The sequence below is a fragment of the Brienomyrus brachyistius genome, chromosome 21, assembly GCF_023856365.1.
Source record: "Brienomyrus brachyistius isolate T26 chromosome 21, BBRACH_0.4, whole genome shotgun sequence".
Classification (NCBI taxonomy): Eukaryota; Metazoa; Chordata; class Actinopteri; order Osteoglossiformes; family Mormyridae; genus Brienomyrus; species Brienomyrus brachyistius.
Window position 1 is genome coordinate 14,109,616 of NC_064553.1, and position 18,245 is coordinate 14,127,860.

General features: G+C 45.5%; 1 protein-coding gene and 2 long non-coding RNA genes across 3 annotated transcripts; all 3 read left to right on the forward strand.

The window, feature by feature from the left end:
* The first annotated feature begins 2,193 nt into the window (after nt 1-2,193).
* On the forward strand, nt 2,194-4,320 carry LOC125716858 (uncharacterized). The gene is made up of 5 exons (XR_007384415.1): nt 2,194-2,227; nt 2,910-2,990; nt 3,083-3,127; nt 3,652-3,714; nt 4,276-4,320. It is a non-coding gene; the product is annotated as an uncharacterized LOC125716858 (long non-coding RNA).
* Nucleotides 4,321-4,440: 120 nt separating this feature from the next.
* LOC125717125 (collagen alpha-2(IV) chain-like) lies at nt 4,441-18,079 on the forward strand. Its single transcript, XM_048990104.1, has 23 exons — nt 4,441-4,500; nt 4,588-4,648; nt 4,813-4,917; nt 5,000-5,146; nt 5,503-5,592; nt 5,981-6,135; nt 6,193-6,281; nt 6,323-6,441; nt 6,603-6,709; nt 6,809-6,992; nt 7,272-7,340; nt 7,449-7,556; nt 7,752-7,883; nt 10,397-10,477; nt 13,769-13,831; nt 14,001-14,129; nt 14,979-15,086; nt 15,177-15,284; nt 15,418-15,531; nt 16,490-16,606; nt 16,765-16,953; nt 17,284-17,567; nt 17,819-18,079. Exons 1-23 carry the CDS (start codon nt 4,441-4,443, stop codon nt 18,077-18,079), a joined length of 2,880 nt encoding a protein of 959 aa, XP_048846061.1.
* Nucleotides 14,074-15,041, forward strand: LOC125716859 (uncharacterized). Its single transcript, XR_007384416.1, has 3 exons — nt 14,074-14,129; nt 14,743-14,850; nt 14,931-15,041. It is a non-coding gene; the product is annotated as an uncharacterized LOC125716859 (long non-coding RNA).
* Nucleotides 18,080-18,245: the final 166 nt, after the last annotated feature.

Below are 18,245 nucleotides of genomic sequence, written 5' to 3' on the forward strand. Positions count from 1 at the left end.
AAGGAGAAAAAGGACAAAGGGGTGATGTAGGGCTGCCTGGGCATGCAGGACCCACCGGAGATGTGGTAAAAAGTGCTTTCATGTCATGGAATATGAATTCTTCCTGCTCTCTCTGTGCTCTCCCAGGTGGACCTGCTTTCATGGATGCTATGTCAGATGATTGTGTGTGAAACATCTTCGGACTGGGTGCTGTGCTTTCTTGTGACTGGATTGTATACTCTGTGTTAAAGGGTCTGACTGGTAGTCCTGGATTCATAGGGCTCAGTGGTGTTCCTGTGAGTACATATTTCTCAAGATTCATTTCTTCTGGGCTGAAGTTGTACAAGGAAGGAATAATTACTAGTAATAGACCTTGACACATTGAAAGACTTCATGGTTCATGTTTACTACAGGGGATTCTTGGTCATTGTCTGTACAGGTACAGTCTTGGTTATTCATGGCAAAACTCCATTACAGCCCCAGGTCAATAGTATACTTTCACTTTCTTCTTTTTCCAGGGTCACCCAGGTGATCGAGGTCCTCTGGGTGCCCCTGGGCGAGGCGGCTGTAACGGGACGAAGGGCGACCCTGGTCCTCCTGGGCTTCCCGGGTGGCATGGAATTCCGGGGAAACCGGTGAGATCATTAGTGAGCAGTGTTAGGGCCCAGAGGTCACATGTCACTGGTGTCGCTGTGGTGTGTGACAGCTGTGTCCCACCTTTGGGGATTCCACTGGCGGAGCACAACAGGTTTACCAAGACTGACAGTTGTGCTACTTGCTTGCAGGGTACTGCAGGAACAAAAGGAGCCAGAGGGGATCCAGTTTACACCCGTCTTCCTGGAGTTCCAGTGAGTTCCCAGTAAATCTGATTATGTCCTTTAACATCCAGCGAGGCCCAGGGATTTTAAGTAACACAGTAAAAATCTGGTGACATAGTCAGAGACCCCTTGGCTGCAAAAGTTGTCAGCTGGGGTGGGGGGGGGGGGGGTCCTGACAATAAGATTTAAAAAGTTCTTGGGCAGAGGGGGAGCCGCTAACACGGTCCTGATAAAATTACATTTCAGTCCAGACAAGAAAATATGACACAAATCGGAGGCCCCATATTGGTTCAAAACGAGACACAGCATTTTATTCCTCAATAAGAGACGATTCTGTAAAATACAAATGGCAGCTCTAGGTTTAGTGTTTTATTATACGAGGTTGGTTGTATAATAAAAAGCCTCTGGGCTTCAGCTCGAGTTTGCCCGGGCATTAAGGAGACCCGGAACATTTGGGAACTTGAAGTAAACTGTCTGGTAAAAGGCAGTATGGTCCGATATTTATTTAGCGTTTAATAAATTATCCGGCAAGGTGCATTAAGGTATCACTGACTGACATTTTCCCTATCCAGCTCTATACATCCTCAAGACACTATATATTCTCATTTAAACTGATTATCACAAAGACTGAACAATAGGCGTAAACTTATCATACAATATAGTGATAATTTACAAAATCACCGATTTGTCCCACCCTCACCCTGTCTTGGGGCTACCCCTCATTCTGCCCCACCCTCACCCTGTCTTGGGGCTACCCCTCATTCTGCCCCACCCTCACCCTGTCTTGGGGCTACCCCTCATTCTGTCCTACCCCAGTCCCCATTCTGCACCATGCTGCCTGCCATTCTACCTTGTGAGAGTCAGTTCTGCACTAAGGGATGCTCATTTTGTGTGTCCTACAGGGGGATTCAGGATTACCAGGCTTATCTGGCCCACCTGTAAGTGTGATAATGCTGGATGCTTCTTTCTCAATGTACAGGATTTTTACTGTAAAGTGCACTGCTAATTCCAGCCTATCTGGCCACAATGTGTATCTACAGGGGGCGGTTGGGATAGTTGGTGTTCCAGGCTTACAGGGACCAGCTGGACCTATAGGATCACAGGTGTGTATTTTTGTGAATGGGTGTGCTTGTCTCTGCATGTGTATATTATTGCATATGCATGGCTGCGTGTATGAGGTGAGAATGTCTTGTGTATGTATATGCGATTGATTGCCCTAATTTTTACTCTTTTTCTCCTGTGCTCTTTATGACCAGGGTCTACTGGGTTTTCCAGGTCCAAGGGGTCCTCCTGTGAGTAAGACGCAGTCATCGACACACATGTGCTCCATAGAGTACATACTTCTGAGTCACTTTCCATGTCTGTGCTTTTTGTTCACACGTTTACAGGGTGATTGGGGAAGATCTCTTCCTGGACCGAAGGGTGACGAGGTGAGTCATCTGAATATGCACAGTAGTATATGAAAATGATGGGGGAAGTAGTGGGAGTGTGTGTGTGTGTGTGTGTGTGTGTGTGTGTGTGTGCATGGGGGGGGGAGGGGGGGCTCCCTGGAGGGAGGACGAGTCAGGTGAGCGTAAAGGTTGCCTGGTAACACTCTACCTAAGGCTGTCATCTATAATGAACTATAGATACCTTCATAATGCATCACAATGGTTGGTATAAGAATAAAAAAGCATTACAGCATCTTCTATTGACAGTCATAAGGCATTATAGTGTTGATTATAATTCTTCATAAGGTCTCATTCATAACGCACTATAGATACCCTCATAATGCATTATTATTTTTTCTATATCTCCACTTTTTGTTAAACCCAAATAACTCCCCTTCTGCTTTGTGCCATCCCAGGCGTCACAGTGTTCTGTACACCAGCTTCATATTTTACAACATTCCCGTTTGTCCCGGGTTTCTCTCGTATTTCAAGGCCATCTGCCTTCGCCCTCCTGTTTTGTCATTTCTCTGGGGAAACTCTCATAACCTGCATGGCCCTCAAACATATGCATCTTGCCTGGAAGCCTTATAGTCAGTAATAGTGTGTCAGTAATGTTTCAGTGACAGTTCGTTAGTAACGATGTGTCAGCAGTGGTGTCAGTAACTCTGTCCTGACCCTGCAGGGACGGCAGGGACCTGAAGGCGATCCTGGACCGTTTGAGTTTGTGACCCTGCCAGAAGGAATCTACCCACCAGGACCCAAGGTGAGGGATGCTGGTGACATCACCATGGTTACCTTGTAGATTGCGGAGTGTTTTTTGGGATGGGGTCTCCTCATGTGACTCGTATATTCCAGGGGGATCAAGGTGCCAAAGGTCAATGTGGACCCCCCGGTGTCAATGTGAGTATCCCAGCTGACACAGGCATAGTTGTTTCATTTGCTGACTACGATACTTGGCAATTAGTAATGTGGGTAACACTTATTTGAAGCTCTCTTCTATAACTCACTATAGATACCTTCATAATGCATTACAATGGTCAGTATAAGAATTAATAAAGCATTAGAGCATCTGATATTGACAGTCATTAGACGTTGGAGTGTTGATTATATACACTTCATAAGCTGCAATGAAGTTCTTATCTATAATGCACAATAGATACTGTCATAATGCATTATAATGTTTGGTATCAGAATTACAGATGCTCTGTACCGCATTATGAAGGTATCTATAGTGCATTACAGATGAGAGCTTCATAAAGCATTCATAATGCATAATAAACATGGCTATAATGTGTTATGCCTTTTTATGTGTTCATAGATTCATATAGACAGTGTTACTGGAATGTGTTATGTCTGCTGCAATTATTACAAAAGAGCAAGCATGTATAACAGTAAACCTCCAAATGTACTGTGCAAAATTGCAGGGAAGAGACTCCCTGCCAGGAGAAAAGGGAGCAAAAGGAGTCGTTGGCTTTCAAGGTCCTCGGGTAGGAGGAGCTGTGCTTGTGTTTCATAGCTGGTGATGTCATAGCAGACTGCTGTATGGAGTTACTAAGAAAGGTCTTTACTGAGGGGACGTCGTGCTGCATGCCTTTGTGGGAGCGTGTGGCTGGTGCAACTGTGCATTTTTATAGCATCAACACTCCTGGGCGACTAAAAAAATGGGCCAGATATTAAGCTTTTAATGGACTTAAAAAGCAAGGCATTAAAAAAATCATTGGTCAGATAATTAACAAAAACTAAAAATGTATGCACTCTAGAGACCTGTGCTGCCATTTGCACATCACTGCTCACTGCTGCGGTGATCTGTCAGGGGAAAATGCTGGAAATTCACATACACAGTCCTTTCTGGACGCAAATATAACATTTTTGGAAAGATTTAAATGCTTGATATAAAATTCAAAGTAACACATGTATGGGTGTTCAGTTTTTTTTTTTAATATAGTAGGTGTATATATTATTGTATACTATGTGTATGTGCGAAAGGGTATGTATTTTTGAGATGCATGGAGTATTTTTATGTGAGTTCATATCTCTCTTATTATCAGGGTTTACCTGGTCATCCTGGTTTGCCTGGTATTCCTGGAATAAAGGTTTGTGTGTGTGTGTGTCTGTCTGTCTTTTTGTCTATTTGTTCCGGTCATTTATGTATGCATGTTGTTTTTCTGTGTGAGGGTGTTTATGCATTTTGGTCTAATTGGATCTTCTTTTACATGCAGGGTTTCAACGGATACCCTGGGCTTCCTGGTTTGGGAGGCAACACGGGGCCAAAGGTAGGATCGGCTGGTCTGCCTTGTAATGACTGTCACTGGAATCTGTATAGGCCCCCATAGAGCTTGTCTCATGTGTATCTCCTCAAGGGCTTCAGTGGAGACCCTGGCATGAAGGGAGACTCGGTATTTGAACTCTACAATGTCACAGGTGAACAGTCTGCATTCACACAAATAAGAATGTCCCCTATGTGAGAATGGTGTCCAGGCCAAAATTTCAGGGGTGACCAATTTATATATATGTAGGTCCTGGAAGGACAGTTTATATTTTATGAATTCAATGAGAACAAGGGTGGGTGTAATACGCCTTTGCAGGTGCTCCTGGTGACCCGGGCCTGCATGGCCCACCAGGAAAACCAGGAGATACAGGATCAATCGGCATGCCAGGACATCGAGGGCGGCCCGGTCAGTCCTACCTAGGTGAGCCACCTTGACCGCAGTAAACAATGCCCTGTTGCTGCTTTTGATATAGCATCTGACTTCACTTGACCTCTAACCTCAGGTTTACCAGGCAACCTAGGAAGCCCTGGGCCAGAGGGGGAAAAAGGCGTGAAGGGGAACCCAGGAAGAGCCTGTCCAACCAAAGGAGAGCCAGGAATGAAAGGTCTCCCAGGACCCAATGGGCTCAGGGGCCCACCTGGGCGCCCAGGTGATGATTCTCTGCATTGCAGATATGAGACACTGCTTGATCTGCTATATAATCATCATGGGGGGATGCGGGGGAGGTGCTGAGCCCCCCCCCCCAATAGGTCAAATCCTTGAATCTTTCCTTTGCTGGATAATTGAGTTTGCCCTAGATCACAAACATCACTGCTCTGTCCATATTTAGTTACAATAAGTCATATCATACAACATTCATTTATGTGTGTCGTGCCTCATCTTAGGGTTATGGGCCTATATTCACATTCCATCCTCCATCATAAAGAATTCAAAGTTAATTAAGGGTTTCTGTAGCAATCTAAGTGGCTTTGGCTCTAGCAGACATGGTGGCATGTGACCTTCTAGGGCCCGGCTGCCACCCTGGGGGCCCTGGCATACCCGGACCACCAGGAGATCCTGGGAGATGCGGTGAGCGAGGGAGGAAGGGAAACAAAGGTATGTAGACGTGTGCGTGTCCGCGAATGTTTGCGGGTATATCTGTCCGTCTCCGGCTGATTTCTGTGTAAAATAAAGCAGAAGTTAAGGTTGTGTAGGCTGACTATGTGATAGTACAGTATACGTACACAAACTGCCACAAAATGTGCCACAATATAACAACACATAAGGTATATTATACAGATACTAACTACAGAATTACTAATCTATTCACAGAAATACTCAAACACAAAGTCCAAACGAAGCTGATAACAACTGTTTTACATCAGTCATCAACAGCCCTCTTCCTTTTCTAAACTAAGGCCCCTCCTTTGGCAGTTGTCACTTACAAATATTGCAAGGAAATTGTAACACAATGTGAGTCCCAGTACCTACCTTTTGTCTACAGGCTACCCTGGGGAATGCCAATGTGACGGCCCTTGTCTTCAAGTGCCAGGTCCTGCAGGCCCTATAGGCCCTCCTGGACCCCCGGGCGCCAACGGTCAATATGGAGAATGGGGAGACAGGGGTGACCCAGGGAATGAGGGGCTGCAAGGGCCACCCGTAAGTCAGACTCTACTTCTTGCTAGAGCAGGATAATAATATGACTGCTGTGCACAGAGCAAAGCCCTTAAGCCCAGCTGCTCCATTGACACTGGATGCTTGCGGACTCCGTGCCATGAGCCCAAAACGGTGGTGTCTCATGGAGGGTGAGACGGCATATGGAAAAACGGTGTGTTTAAAGTCACAGGGCGTTTCAAGTCACTTCACTCTTTAGTGATTTGTTTCATGTGCAGGGGTTTCCAGGACTGCCTGGCAGCCCAGGGTTAAAGGGCCAGAAAGGCAGCCCCTACACTGCAGCAGTTAAAGGTGAGTTGCATGTGTGTGACAAACAACTGGGACCAGTGACCATCAGGACAGTCGGAGTCTGTCACCACAGTAATGTGTCGTTGATTTATTTGCTCTGGGCTCCTTGATGGTTCTTCTATGTTGTTGTCTAGCTTTTCTGAAAGATCCTGTTTTCTTCCCAGGTATAAAGGGTGACCAGGGCTTTCCTGGCTCTTTAGGCCTTCAAGGCCTGATGGGATGGGATGGGATACCTGGTGCCCAAGGTGTCCCTGGCGATCGTGGGCCATCGGTAGCTCAGCGTTTATTTCTGATTGCGATGTATTTGACTGGTTCTTGTGATTTATTGTTTCTGATACTCTTCACAGGTTGGGTTTCTTTGACTCCACAGGGGGACACTTATGCAGAATTTCCGGGTGATCCAGGGAACGTGGGTGTCGAAGGACCCAAGGGTCCACCAGGTCCTATGGGCCCCCCTGGTAATGGACTCAAGGGGCCGATTGGGCCACAAGGGCTCCCGGGTGACCAGGGTCGTCCAGGTCGGCCAGGGCCACCTGGTCTTAAAGGTCCTCCAGGTATCGACCTTGATCCCGATAGTTTGTGTGAGGAAAAATCTCAGTTCGTGTGAGAAGGATTTTCTGCTTAATATACTGATTAACATACTGGGCATTTGAAGTTCCTTATATGTTGATTATTAATGAATAATATATGTGCGGGGTGTTAAATGGTGAGTGAATGCCTTCATTCATTAATTTGCCTAGACACTGCCTTACTGTCTATTAGACACAGCTGGGTTAAAAGTCCATCCTGAGAGTTGTAATGCTAACCCATATGACTCCACAATCACTGAGCAGGTGAGGTACTGCCATGTATACTTACCCAGCCCGGCGCTCCTGGGGCCAAGGGAATGATGGGAAACCCAGGTGAGCATCACGAATCTAGTCCAAGATTAAAGGTGATAAAGGCTTTGCTACTCCAGTGTACTCATGGGCTGGAAGTGATGTCATCTCCATAATAATACTCCTGCCCAGGGAGCCCAGGAGATCCAGGACGTCCTGGTATTAAGGGAATGCCAGGTTATGATGGGCCTAAGGGACAGAAAGGAGATATGGGGGAGCAAACACAAAATGGACCTAAAGGTACCAAAAGAGAAAACATGTGTCTGTATGTTACACCTTGTGAGAAAATGTGCAGAGATGTATGTGTGTTTGTCTTTTGTGTGTTATTGATTTTTTTACTTTCCACATGTGTCTCTGGGCTCATGGTTACATCACTATGTTACTCACAAAGAGATTGCTTGACTTGCTGGCTGTACATTTGTGGTATTTCTGCAGGGGTTCCAGGACCCCCGGGTGACCCTGGAGAAAGGGGCTTTGATGGACCCAGCCTTGATGGCTTCCCTGGCCCACGAGGCCCAGATGGCCTGCCTGGACTGAAGGGGGTGACCGGGATGGCAGTGCCTGGAGGTCCGGGCATTATGGGGCTCAGTGGACCGCCTGGTCTTCCAGGCCCAAAAGGATTACAAGGCCTATTGGGTCCACATGGAGCTGAAGGTCATTGTGACTGATGTCATCAAATAGGGAAAACCAATGTTTATTTTTATGTGATTGCATATATGTGTCAGTGTACACAGTCGTGGCCAAAAGTTTTGAGAATAACACAAATATTAATTTTCACGAAGTCTGCTGCCTCAGTTTTTATGATGGCAATTTGTATATACAATTTGTATTTTATGAAGAGTGATCAGATGAATTACAATTAATTTCAAAGTGCTTTGCCATGTAAATGAACTTAATCCCAAAAATCCCATTTCAACTGCATTTCAGCCCTGCCACAAAAGGACCTGCTGACATCATTTCAGTGATTCTCTCGTTAACACAGTTGTAAAAGGAGGGTGGTGCTTGAAATAATTGTTCCTCCTCTGGTAACCATGGTTACCTGCAAGGAAACACGTGCAGTCGTTATTGCTTTGCACAAAAATGCCTTCATAGGCAAGAATATTGCTGCTAGTAAGATTGCACCTAAATCAACCATTTATTGGATCATCAAGGACTTCAAGGAGGTTCAATTGTGGTGAAGACTTCAGGGTGCCCAAGAAAGGTTATCAAGCGCAAGGGCCGTGTCCTGAAGTTGATTCAGCTGCGGAGTCGGGGAACCAGCCGCGCAGAACTTGCTCAGGAATGGCAGCAGGCAGGTGCGAGTGCATCTGCACAGTGAGGCGAAGACTTTTGGAGGATGGCCTGGTGTCAAGAAGGGCAGCAAAGAAGCTACTTCTCCAAGAAAAACATCAGGGACAGACTGATATTCTGTTAAAGGTACAGGGATTGGACTGCTGAGGACTGGGGTAAAGTCATTTTCTCTGATGAATCCCTTTTCCGATTGTCTGGAGTATCCGAAAAAAAAGAAAAGGTGAGCGCTACCACCAGTCCTGTGTCATGCCATCAGTAAAGCATCCTAAGACCATTCATGTGTGGGGTTGCTTCCTAGCTAAGGGAGTGGGCTCACTCACAATTTGAGGCCATCTGAAAGAAGTCTGTAGATGCATATGAGTAATGGGAAGGATATTAAAAGATCTCAGAGTTTGGAATCAGCCATTCCAATGTCTGGAAAATAGTTTGCAAGTGGAGAACATTTAAAACAACTGCCAACATGGGCAGGGCAGGTCCTAGCAAGTTCAGCCCAAGAGCAGATTACAAGATGCTGAAAGAAGTCTCCAAAAATCCTCAAATGTCATCGCGGGTCATACAGGAAGCTCTTGCCACAGTTGAAATCAAGGTACATGCAGCTACCATCAGAAAGAGACTGCACAACTGTGATTTACATGGGAGCTGTGCAAGGAGGAAATCCTTGCAGTTAAAAAATCATCAGGGCAAGACTGAAGTTTGCCAGAGACCATCTAGACAAAGGCCAGGACTTTTGGAACAATGTGCTTTGGACAAATGATTCTGAAATTGTATTATTTGGGTGTAGTAACAGAGGACATGTTTGGATTAACCAAAGACAGCTTTTGAGCAAAAGAACCTCATACCAACTGTGAAGCATCGGGGTAGACATGTCATGGTTTGGGGCTGTTTTGCTGCAGCAGAACCTGGCCAGCTCACCATTGTAGAATCCACTATGAAGTCTTCATCATATAAGAGGGTGCTTGTGGACAATGTGAAAACATCTGTTCAGAAGTTGAAGCTGAAGCGGGGGTGGACCATGCAAATGACAATGACCCAAAACATTCCAGTAAATCTACCAAGGAATGGTTTACAGTACAGGAAAGAAATGAAGTATTCCTAAATTGCCAAGCCGATGTCATAGATGGTTACAGAAAACGTCTCATTGAGGTTATTTCAGCCAAAGGGGGAAATACTAGCTATTAGGGCATAAGGTTCCTAACTTTTTCCTCAGTAGGAATTAGCATCTTAGTTAATTTCCTTTGTTAAATAAATAAATTTGTTTCTTGTTTTTGCATAGGTGATGCAACCTACGTTATATCTACAGATATAATTTGAAAGAAGATTTAATATTGATATTTTGATATTTCTTAATAAAGAATTAAATATTTACTGGGGTGTCCTAATTATTTCACACGACTGTATACTTCAGTATACCATAGAATCTTCTAACAAAAAGATCTACAGACATGGAAGCAGCAAACTTTGTGAAAACCAATACTTGTGTCATTCTCAAAACCTTTGGCCACAACTGTATTCTCTACCATTGAAACTATTGAGGAGCTAATTGTAATGAAATTCTCTGGAGTATTCCAAGGGAGGAAACACCTTTCCCTTTTTAAGATTTGTTTATAAAATCTTTCATCTATTTTTGAACAATGTTCTGATGTTTTCAGGTATCATTTTTTACATCACAGACCGGAAATCCTTGAATGTGGTGGATGCTTAACAATGTGTGGTTCAGCACTTGATTCTTGTGTGTGTGTCTGTGTATAAGTTATTATATTTTGTGCCTTACTCTTGCATTGCATCCACAGGGCCAGGAGGACCTTCTGGAGCACAGGGACACAAAGGAGTACAGGGAGAACAAGGAGAGCCAGGCCCTCCAGGGCCCAAAGGCAGGACAATACGTGTTGGACCCCCAGGTCAGCCAGGACCATCAGGGTATAATGGTTTCCAGGGCCCTCCAGGTAAGGGACACAGATATTCCCTCTCAAGTGATATTACTTTAAGTGGTGTTACAATGGCGATTTACTGTCTTCTACATTGTACTGATGGTGCTCTGTTTCTAAGGCTCTCAGGGTGAGAAAGGTGATGTGGGACATATTGGACTGGCAGTTGGTGGCTCAAAGGGCCCTCCTGGACCACCTGGCCCACCTGGGTTCCCTGGAGACCCTGGACCTCCAGGATCCATGGGCAAAGTTGGAGACAGCGGTAGGCCTGGTGTACCTGGGCAGAAAGGTAAGAGGTCATATTAAGTTAGGATGCCACACCTGTACCATTGTGATTTTGTTTGGCAACCCAGTGGTAATGCAGTCATCTTGCACACAGGTATCGGTAATCAGATTACTTCTGCAGGTGTCCAGGGGTCCCCTGGCAAAGAAGGTTCACATGGCTACCCAGGGCTCCCTGGCCCATCTGGTCCCCCTGGAAGGAAGGGAGATAACGGAGACAGTGGCTGTCCTGGGCCCCGTGGTGAACATGGACTCAAAGGACTTAAAGGTAGCTTTAGCACAGCTACCCTTTTGCACAGTCAGAATGTATAAAATCACACACTACAGTCTTACTACACTACAGTCATGGACTTAGTATCCATGCTTTGCTAGCGTGTGCATCAGTGTACTGAGTCTCAATCTCTGTTTTGTGCTGTGTATTTCATTCTCTTTTAGTAGTAGTTAATCCATCACTATCTCTGTCTCCCCAGGGAGCATGGGCCGTAGAGGGAATCCTGGCTCTGTGACCAAAGGGAACAAGGGAGACCAGGGTCCCTATGGCCCACACGGATTTCCAGGACCCAGAGGTAAGAGCATTTGAGGATAGAAAGCAGTTAGTCCTTGATGGTGACCAGAAGTGCTCTACATTTTTATCACAGAGCAGACTACTGCTGCATGGTCCTGCTGTTCGTTAAAATTGATGACAGGGTGATTGTGTGTACATACTTGTGCACATATTTGTGTTCTTCTGTACATGTTTACCTCAGGAGAGAAAGGTACGGCTGGGTACAAAGGACGACCTGGTGATCCTGGACCACCAGGACCTCCTGGCACGGTGAAGGGACCCCTGGGGTTCCCAGGGTTACCGGGATCAATTGGCCCAAAAGGCATTCTTGGTTCCCGTGGCTCAACTGGTATCATGGGATTCCCGGGAATCCCTGGTGATCAGGTGCGGTTTCTACTGCCCTAAATGGATCCAGACTAATATCCATTAATTATGTGTCTGTACAGTATTCTGCAATGATGCTTAGATATTATTGTTTGCAGTTTAGATGTTACAGCCCAGAATATCATTGACAGCCCTTTTGCTAATGATAACTTCCTATCACCCCATCATGTGTACCGCAGTATAGATGCTATCATGTGCACTGCAGTATAAATGCCCATGCAAGCCTTGTATGATAGACATACTGTATATCTGAAGCTTTTGTATGCATATGTTTAAAAACGTTAAATTACAAATGAATATAATTAGTGATAAAATAACAATCCTGAGCAAGTCATAGACATGGCACATGGTGGTTTTCATGGCTCAGCATCCTGTAAAGAACAATTGTGTCATGACATGAGAGACGAAGAACCTGAGGCAGGTTTTATAGTGGAACAACAGGGGGTTTTATTAGACTTAAAAGAACAACAACTCGAAATAAACACATTCTCGAGGGGTCAAAACGGAAGGAGAGAGAGAGGGGTGTCACAGGGAACATGAGGGATTGACATCAATGACTGGACTGGGGAACACAGGACTGGGAAGCACTTATATAAAAGACTGATGAGGGAGCTAACAAGAGCCAGCTGGGAGTAATTAACACAAGAGCAGGAATGAGAGGTAAGACAAACAAATAACAGACATGGCTTGTTAGGACCATGCCTGGGAAGAGACAGGAGGGTCATGTGGACGTGGAAGGCAGGATGTGGCAAAGTGCTTAGATTAGGATAGTTTTCATAGAGCAGACAGTCAGCACAATTGCCCTCACTCATACTCTTTCTGATGCTTGGTAACAGGGTGATCCAGGGTTCCATGGACCTCCTGGCAGCCCTGGAATTTCAGGACTTGTAGGTATGAAAGGTGAGACAATCACAGGTGTGACAGGTAAAGTTAATTATGGTTTGTGGTTATGTCAGAGAGATGACGAGGAATCTGTTCCTAACAAGTAGTTAGTAACTCCTAAATGTGTCTTTGAACAGGCGATATTGGAGAATCTATAGATATTCCAGGGCCATCTGGAGAAAAAGGTGTCCCAGGAGATGACGGAAATGGATGTGGTGAGATACCTATATTTTAATGGATGGAGATCAGGTTCTCGGATAATGGGTAGTCACTGCCATAGACTAGCAGGAGTCTACTATCTTCTTGGAACCTACCGACTTTACTAATAATGAGCAAGTTCGAGTGTGATTTGTCAGATGAGGATAACTGCTTATACCTCTGTTTTTGTGGTGTCTGTGAATATTGTATCCCTCACCAAAATCCTCACATCTGCATATGGAATATTTGCAGATCATCTTGGTAAGTACTTTTCATTTCGTACGTTATTAGACAGATGCCTTTAAATACTCACCTGAGATGATTATGTCTAGCTGCGTTTATCCGAAAGACTCCCCAGTGCTGCTTAAATGCAGGTTGCTACCTGTACTCTAACCACAGCAGTTGAACCAGGCGATGCAGGTGACCCAGGTTGGCCAGGTGCTCCGGGGTTAACTGGACCCCCGGGACATCCTGGACCTGCAGGAACTCCTGGCGTTCCAGGTAGGGCGGCTCTCCTTCAGCTGCAGTTCTGTCTCTGTCTCTCTCTTCCTGATGTAGGTCTAAATGTACGTGCTTGTTTTCAGGTTCCTTTGGTCAAGAAGGTCCACCTGGTAATCCTGGATCTCAAGGTCCAGTAGGACCCCCTGGACGTCCTGGACCTAAGGGATTTCCTGGACAGCTGGGTGCTCGAGGTGATTTGTTGGCTTTATTATAAGTAAAATGACTTTATATTTACTTTTACATGGCATAATGTTACTTAAAAGCTAGTGCTTCTATGCTTAAGTGTTAATGCAATTTATTTTACTACTTTAGAGCCAATACTAAGTAAAATACGCAGTGCCTGGTTACTTTTAATTGCTTGAAAAATGACAAATGATATTTGTGGTTGTAACATAACAAGGGTTGACATGTTACATATGAGTGTGATTGTTGCTCAGGTGCACCAGGAACCATGGGTCTGCCTGGACTGGATGGGTTGAAGGGGCAGAAGGGTGAAAAGGGAGCAAGAGGTACATGTGGGGAAGTGCAAGTTCAGACGTACCTCACATGTGATAAACGGTCACTGACATGGACAACTTACTATACATGCATTCATTACACATGATGCAAAAACCATAGATGTAGAAAATGAATAGATGGATTGCATTGAACATGGAGGTGCATGCTTCAAACTTCTAGGTTCAAATATGGCAGGTCTTCCAGAGCCCCCAGGATCCCCAGGTGTCAAGGGACCTATAGGCAGGCAGGGGCCTCCAGGGGCTGCGTATCAAGGCTCAAAAGGCCAGCGGGGCCCATATGGACAGCCAGGTATGAAGGATTTGAAAATAAACACATAAGGATGATCCATCATAATATGCAGATTTAGTGAAATATTGCCATGTGCCACTTTACACACAAAAACGAGCTCCTATCATGTACCTAACCACTGTTGTGTTTTACATACAGAAATAAGGTACTATCACATTACATATCAGTGCTTTAAAGCCTTATTTCTCAACCCAATCCTCAGGGACCACCAGACAGTCCACATTTTTGCTCCCTCCCAGCTCTCTGGAAGACAGCCCACATTTAATGCAGTGAGTTACAGATATAATGTTCCTGTAAGTTCATGTCTGGAGGTCTTCTAAGACTGGGTTGAGAAATACTACATTAGGCAGTTATTTCAAGGTTTTGTAATGGGGACTGTCTGGCAGGGAGCTGGCAAGGAGCAAAAATTTGGACCATCTATGGGTCCCTCAGGACCAGGTTTAGAAACACTACTTTAAAGCTGGATATAAGCAGGATCAAGATTCCACATGTGTAGAGAGTGATACCACAGCAAGGCTCTAGTGGTGAAAAAATCATCATAGGTCATTGTGTTACGGTGGAATAAAGGCCCATTAAAACTGGCAGCTACGAAAGTCTACTTTTGTTTTTTAAGGTCTTCCAGGGCCGCTTGGGTTCTCTGGTGCAAAAGGAACAGACTGTCTGATCGGCATCCCTGGGCTGCCCGGAGATCTGGGATTACCTGGAGCAAATGGGTGGCCAGGTGAGCTGTGTGTGTAAAACTGAGAGTGAGATGGAAGATAGTAAAATCATTTTGTACATTCATGTGTCTTTGGGTTTCAGGACCACCGGGTGAAATTGGACTTCCAGGTTCAACCTACTCATTCCCAGGTGACCCAGGGTACCCTGGGCAATCAGGGTCTCCCGGGCTGAAAGGAAATGCAGGCCCCCCCGGTCTTCCTGGACCCCCTGGGGACCCAGGTTTGCCAGGTCTCAAAGGTAAGATCTGAGGTTTATCCATCTGTATTGGTCATGTTGCATGTTCCTGATGCTCATGCATTACTGTATGAGCATGGCTGCCTTTGCCAGGTGATAGAGGACCGCACGGGATAATGGGTGATCGGGGTCCACCTGGCCCCATAGGACAACCTGGGCGTCCAGGGCTCAAGGGAGCCAAAGGAATGGCTGGAGAAAGAGGTGAATGTGACACTGTGGCCAACAAATCAATGAACCCAGCAACAGACACTTTGTGGCTACCAGCTTGAGCATTAATATATATAGAAATTCCCCCAAAAAGTGATGTCGTGAAATATGAATCTCTGCTCTTCAGGTCCCACTGGGCCCCCTCCAATCCCACACAAAGGGCCCCCAGGTGACCCAGGGCATATGGGTCCTCCAGGTCCCCCAGGTCCTCCTGGCTTACAAGGAAACCCTGGAACACAGGGTAAGGATAGCTCTGATTACATAAGTGAAGCGGGACCTCATGCAGGCAGGCCCAGGTTATGAGATCCTAAGTCTGTCTTTAAGTTGAATTTCTAGGTAAGCTGAAACAGGTACATATAGTACTTGTTCATCGTCAGGCAGTGAAATGTTTGTTGTAGTACAGAGTATATATTTAACTTTTCACTGCAGATCAAACACTTACAAAAAACCCCTCCAAATACACTAAAACATCTTAAACATATTTGGTTGTTTGTAAATATCATTATTATTATTATCATTTTATTATTATTACTAGTAGTAGTAATAATAATAAATAAAACTAATTAAATACAGTATTTGTCATGCCCGGCTCGTCCGCTCCTCCTGTGTGCCACGCCCCTGATTACCCACGTGTTTTCTCCCGATTGTACCCAGCTGTGTCTAGTTAATTTGCTTAGTCCTGTGTATTTCAGTCCGTGTCTTACCTGAGTCCATTGTCTGTCATTGTAGATGTTACCTCGTGAGTTTTCCTGTGCGATGTTCCCTAGTCCTCGTACGTCTAATAAATCCCCGTTTGCCTTGATCTTGGCGGCTAGCCTGCCTTCTTGCTCGTCGCCCCGGTCTCGCGCCTTGCCCGCACCTCACAGTCGTGACAGTATTGTACTGAAGAGAGAATTTGTGTGTGTGTGTAGGTATACAGTACTGTAAAAAGCATTAAAGTTCCTAAAGCAGATAGACAGACAAAAAAGGAAAAATATCACGATTAAAGGCTGACACTTACTCTTGTGCCGTCAATGTCTGGCATACCAGAGGGGGAATTTATGAGGTGACATTGTGGTTACATTAATCATGACAATCCACTGAAGCCGCGCAATGGTTTCCAGTTGTCCGTAAGTTGGATGTTCTTAACCTGGGATCTTACTGTACCCAATATGTGCATTAAATGCTATGTTTGTGGTAATGTGTTTATGTTTTTCCAGGAAGGAAGGGCGAACCAGGGCCATTAGGGCTCCCAGGGCCAGACGGCCCCTCTGGGCCCCCAGGAGTTCCAGGTGACATGGGTGTTCCGGGGGATCAAGGTGCTATTGGTCTACAGGGTAAGAAGACTTACAAGGTTGAGAATGTTCCCTCTGGGTCCTCATTTCCTACCAATGTTTCTTAGTCTGTTACTGTGTACTACTCCGTCTCATTTGTCTCCATGATGAGTTCGTAATATTTCTAATTTCTATTATTAATGGTGTCTTGTCTCTCTGAGGTCCTTCTGGTTCCCAAGGAGAACCAGGGCCACCGGGGCCTTGTAGGAATTATTACGCTAGTTATCCACTAGTGATACACAGCCAATCAAATGCAGTTCCAGCCTGTCCATTAGGAATGGCCCCTCTCTGGAGTGGCTACAGTCTGCTCCACTTCGAGCGTCAGGAGAAAGCACACTTACAGGATCTAGGTATGTACTTCTATACTCATATACATGTGAACATATTTCCATGAGGCATCAATTGGAGAGGTGGAGAGGCTTGCGTGCTTCAACCCCTGGTGCCTGCTGGTGAACAGGTCTGGGTCCTGGGGGGGGGCACTGGTAACCCTATTTTGTGCAGGGTACATGTGGTCTTATTGGTACCTTTCATTAAGAGTCTTTGTTTCTTGCTCTTCAACATAAACCAGTCTGTCAAGGGAGGCTCTACCACGAGCTTGAGCTGCAGATGAACTCTAATTTTGTGGATTGGTGTGAAAATGGGATGATACTTCGTGGTAAAGTCAAGCTACTCTTTTCCAGGCAAAGCTGGGTCATGTTTAAGAGTATTCAGCACCATGCCATTCGTTTACTGCGATGCTGCTACGTGCAGCTATGCCAGCCACAACGACAAATCCTACTGGCTGGCATCCGCCACGCCCGTGGCCACGATACTGGTGTCAGGCCCCGAGATTGCGAACTACATAAGCCGCTGTGTGGTGTGCGAGGTTGAGACTCCTGCCGTCGCCGTTCACAGCCAGGACATGTCCACACCACTCTGCCACAAAGGCTGGAGGAGTCTCTGGATGGGATACTCTTTTCTTATGGTGAGAAAGGACGCTAACCTGAACCAGTCAGACAAATGGCATCTGGATAGGACAGCCCTTTAATGTTGTACTCCTATGTGAATATCAGTATATGGGATAGTGTATTTTGTTTTGTTTTTGTCTGCTTAATTTCTGTTTCAGATTATAAGTGTGACCTTGTGTTTGTTTATACATATGATAGTGGCTCTGTAGGTGATAGTTTGTGTCTGTTTGATTGAGTACAGTCTCTGTGGATTGTATCTCTTCTGCAGCACACGGGGGCTGGTGACGCGGGGGGTGGTCCATCCTTGGCCTCATCGGGAAGCTGCCTCAAGGATTTCCTCAGCCAACCGGTCATTGAATGCCAGGGTCCACGGGGAACCTGCCACTATTTTTCTAAACTTTACAGTTTCTGGCTAGCTCATGCGGATATAGCTGAGCAGTTCATCTCTGCCCCCTCATCAGCTATACTCAAGGAGGAGTGGCAACAGCGTCGACGAGTCAGCCGGTGCAATGTCTGCATTAAGGAGTGATGCTCTTCTTCATTTAGACCTACTGGCTGAAAGTATCACATAACGTAGGTGACATTTCAGTAAACAGACTACTTATTGGCTGAAATGCATAATGCATAATGTAGAACATTTCATACAACTGCCGTTTTAGAAAGAGACTTGCCTATTAGGTAAAGGTTCTTGTGAT

Excerpts from the sequence above, each read along its gene's own strand:
- LOC125717125 (XM_048990104.1), top strand. The coding sequence starts at position 4,441 with ATGCAGGGTTTCAACGGATACCCTGGGCTTCCTGGTTTGGGAGGCAAC. Across the intron at positions 6,993-7,271 it reads TGGTCTTAAAGGTCCTCCAG|GTGAGGTACTGCCATGTATA; the intron begins GTATCGACCTTG and ends ATCACTGAGCAG. Across the intron at positions 7,341-7,448 it reads GGGAATGATGGGAAACCCAG|GGAGCCCAGGAGATCCAGGA; the intron begins GTGAGCATCACG and ends ACTCCTGCCCAG.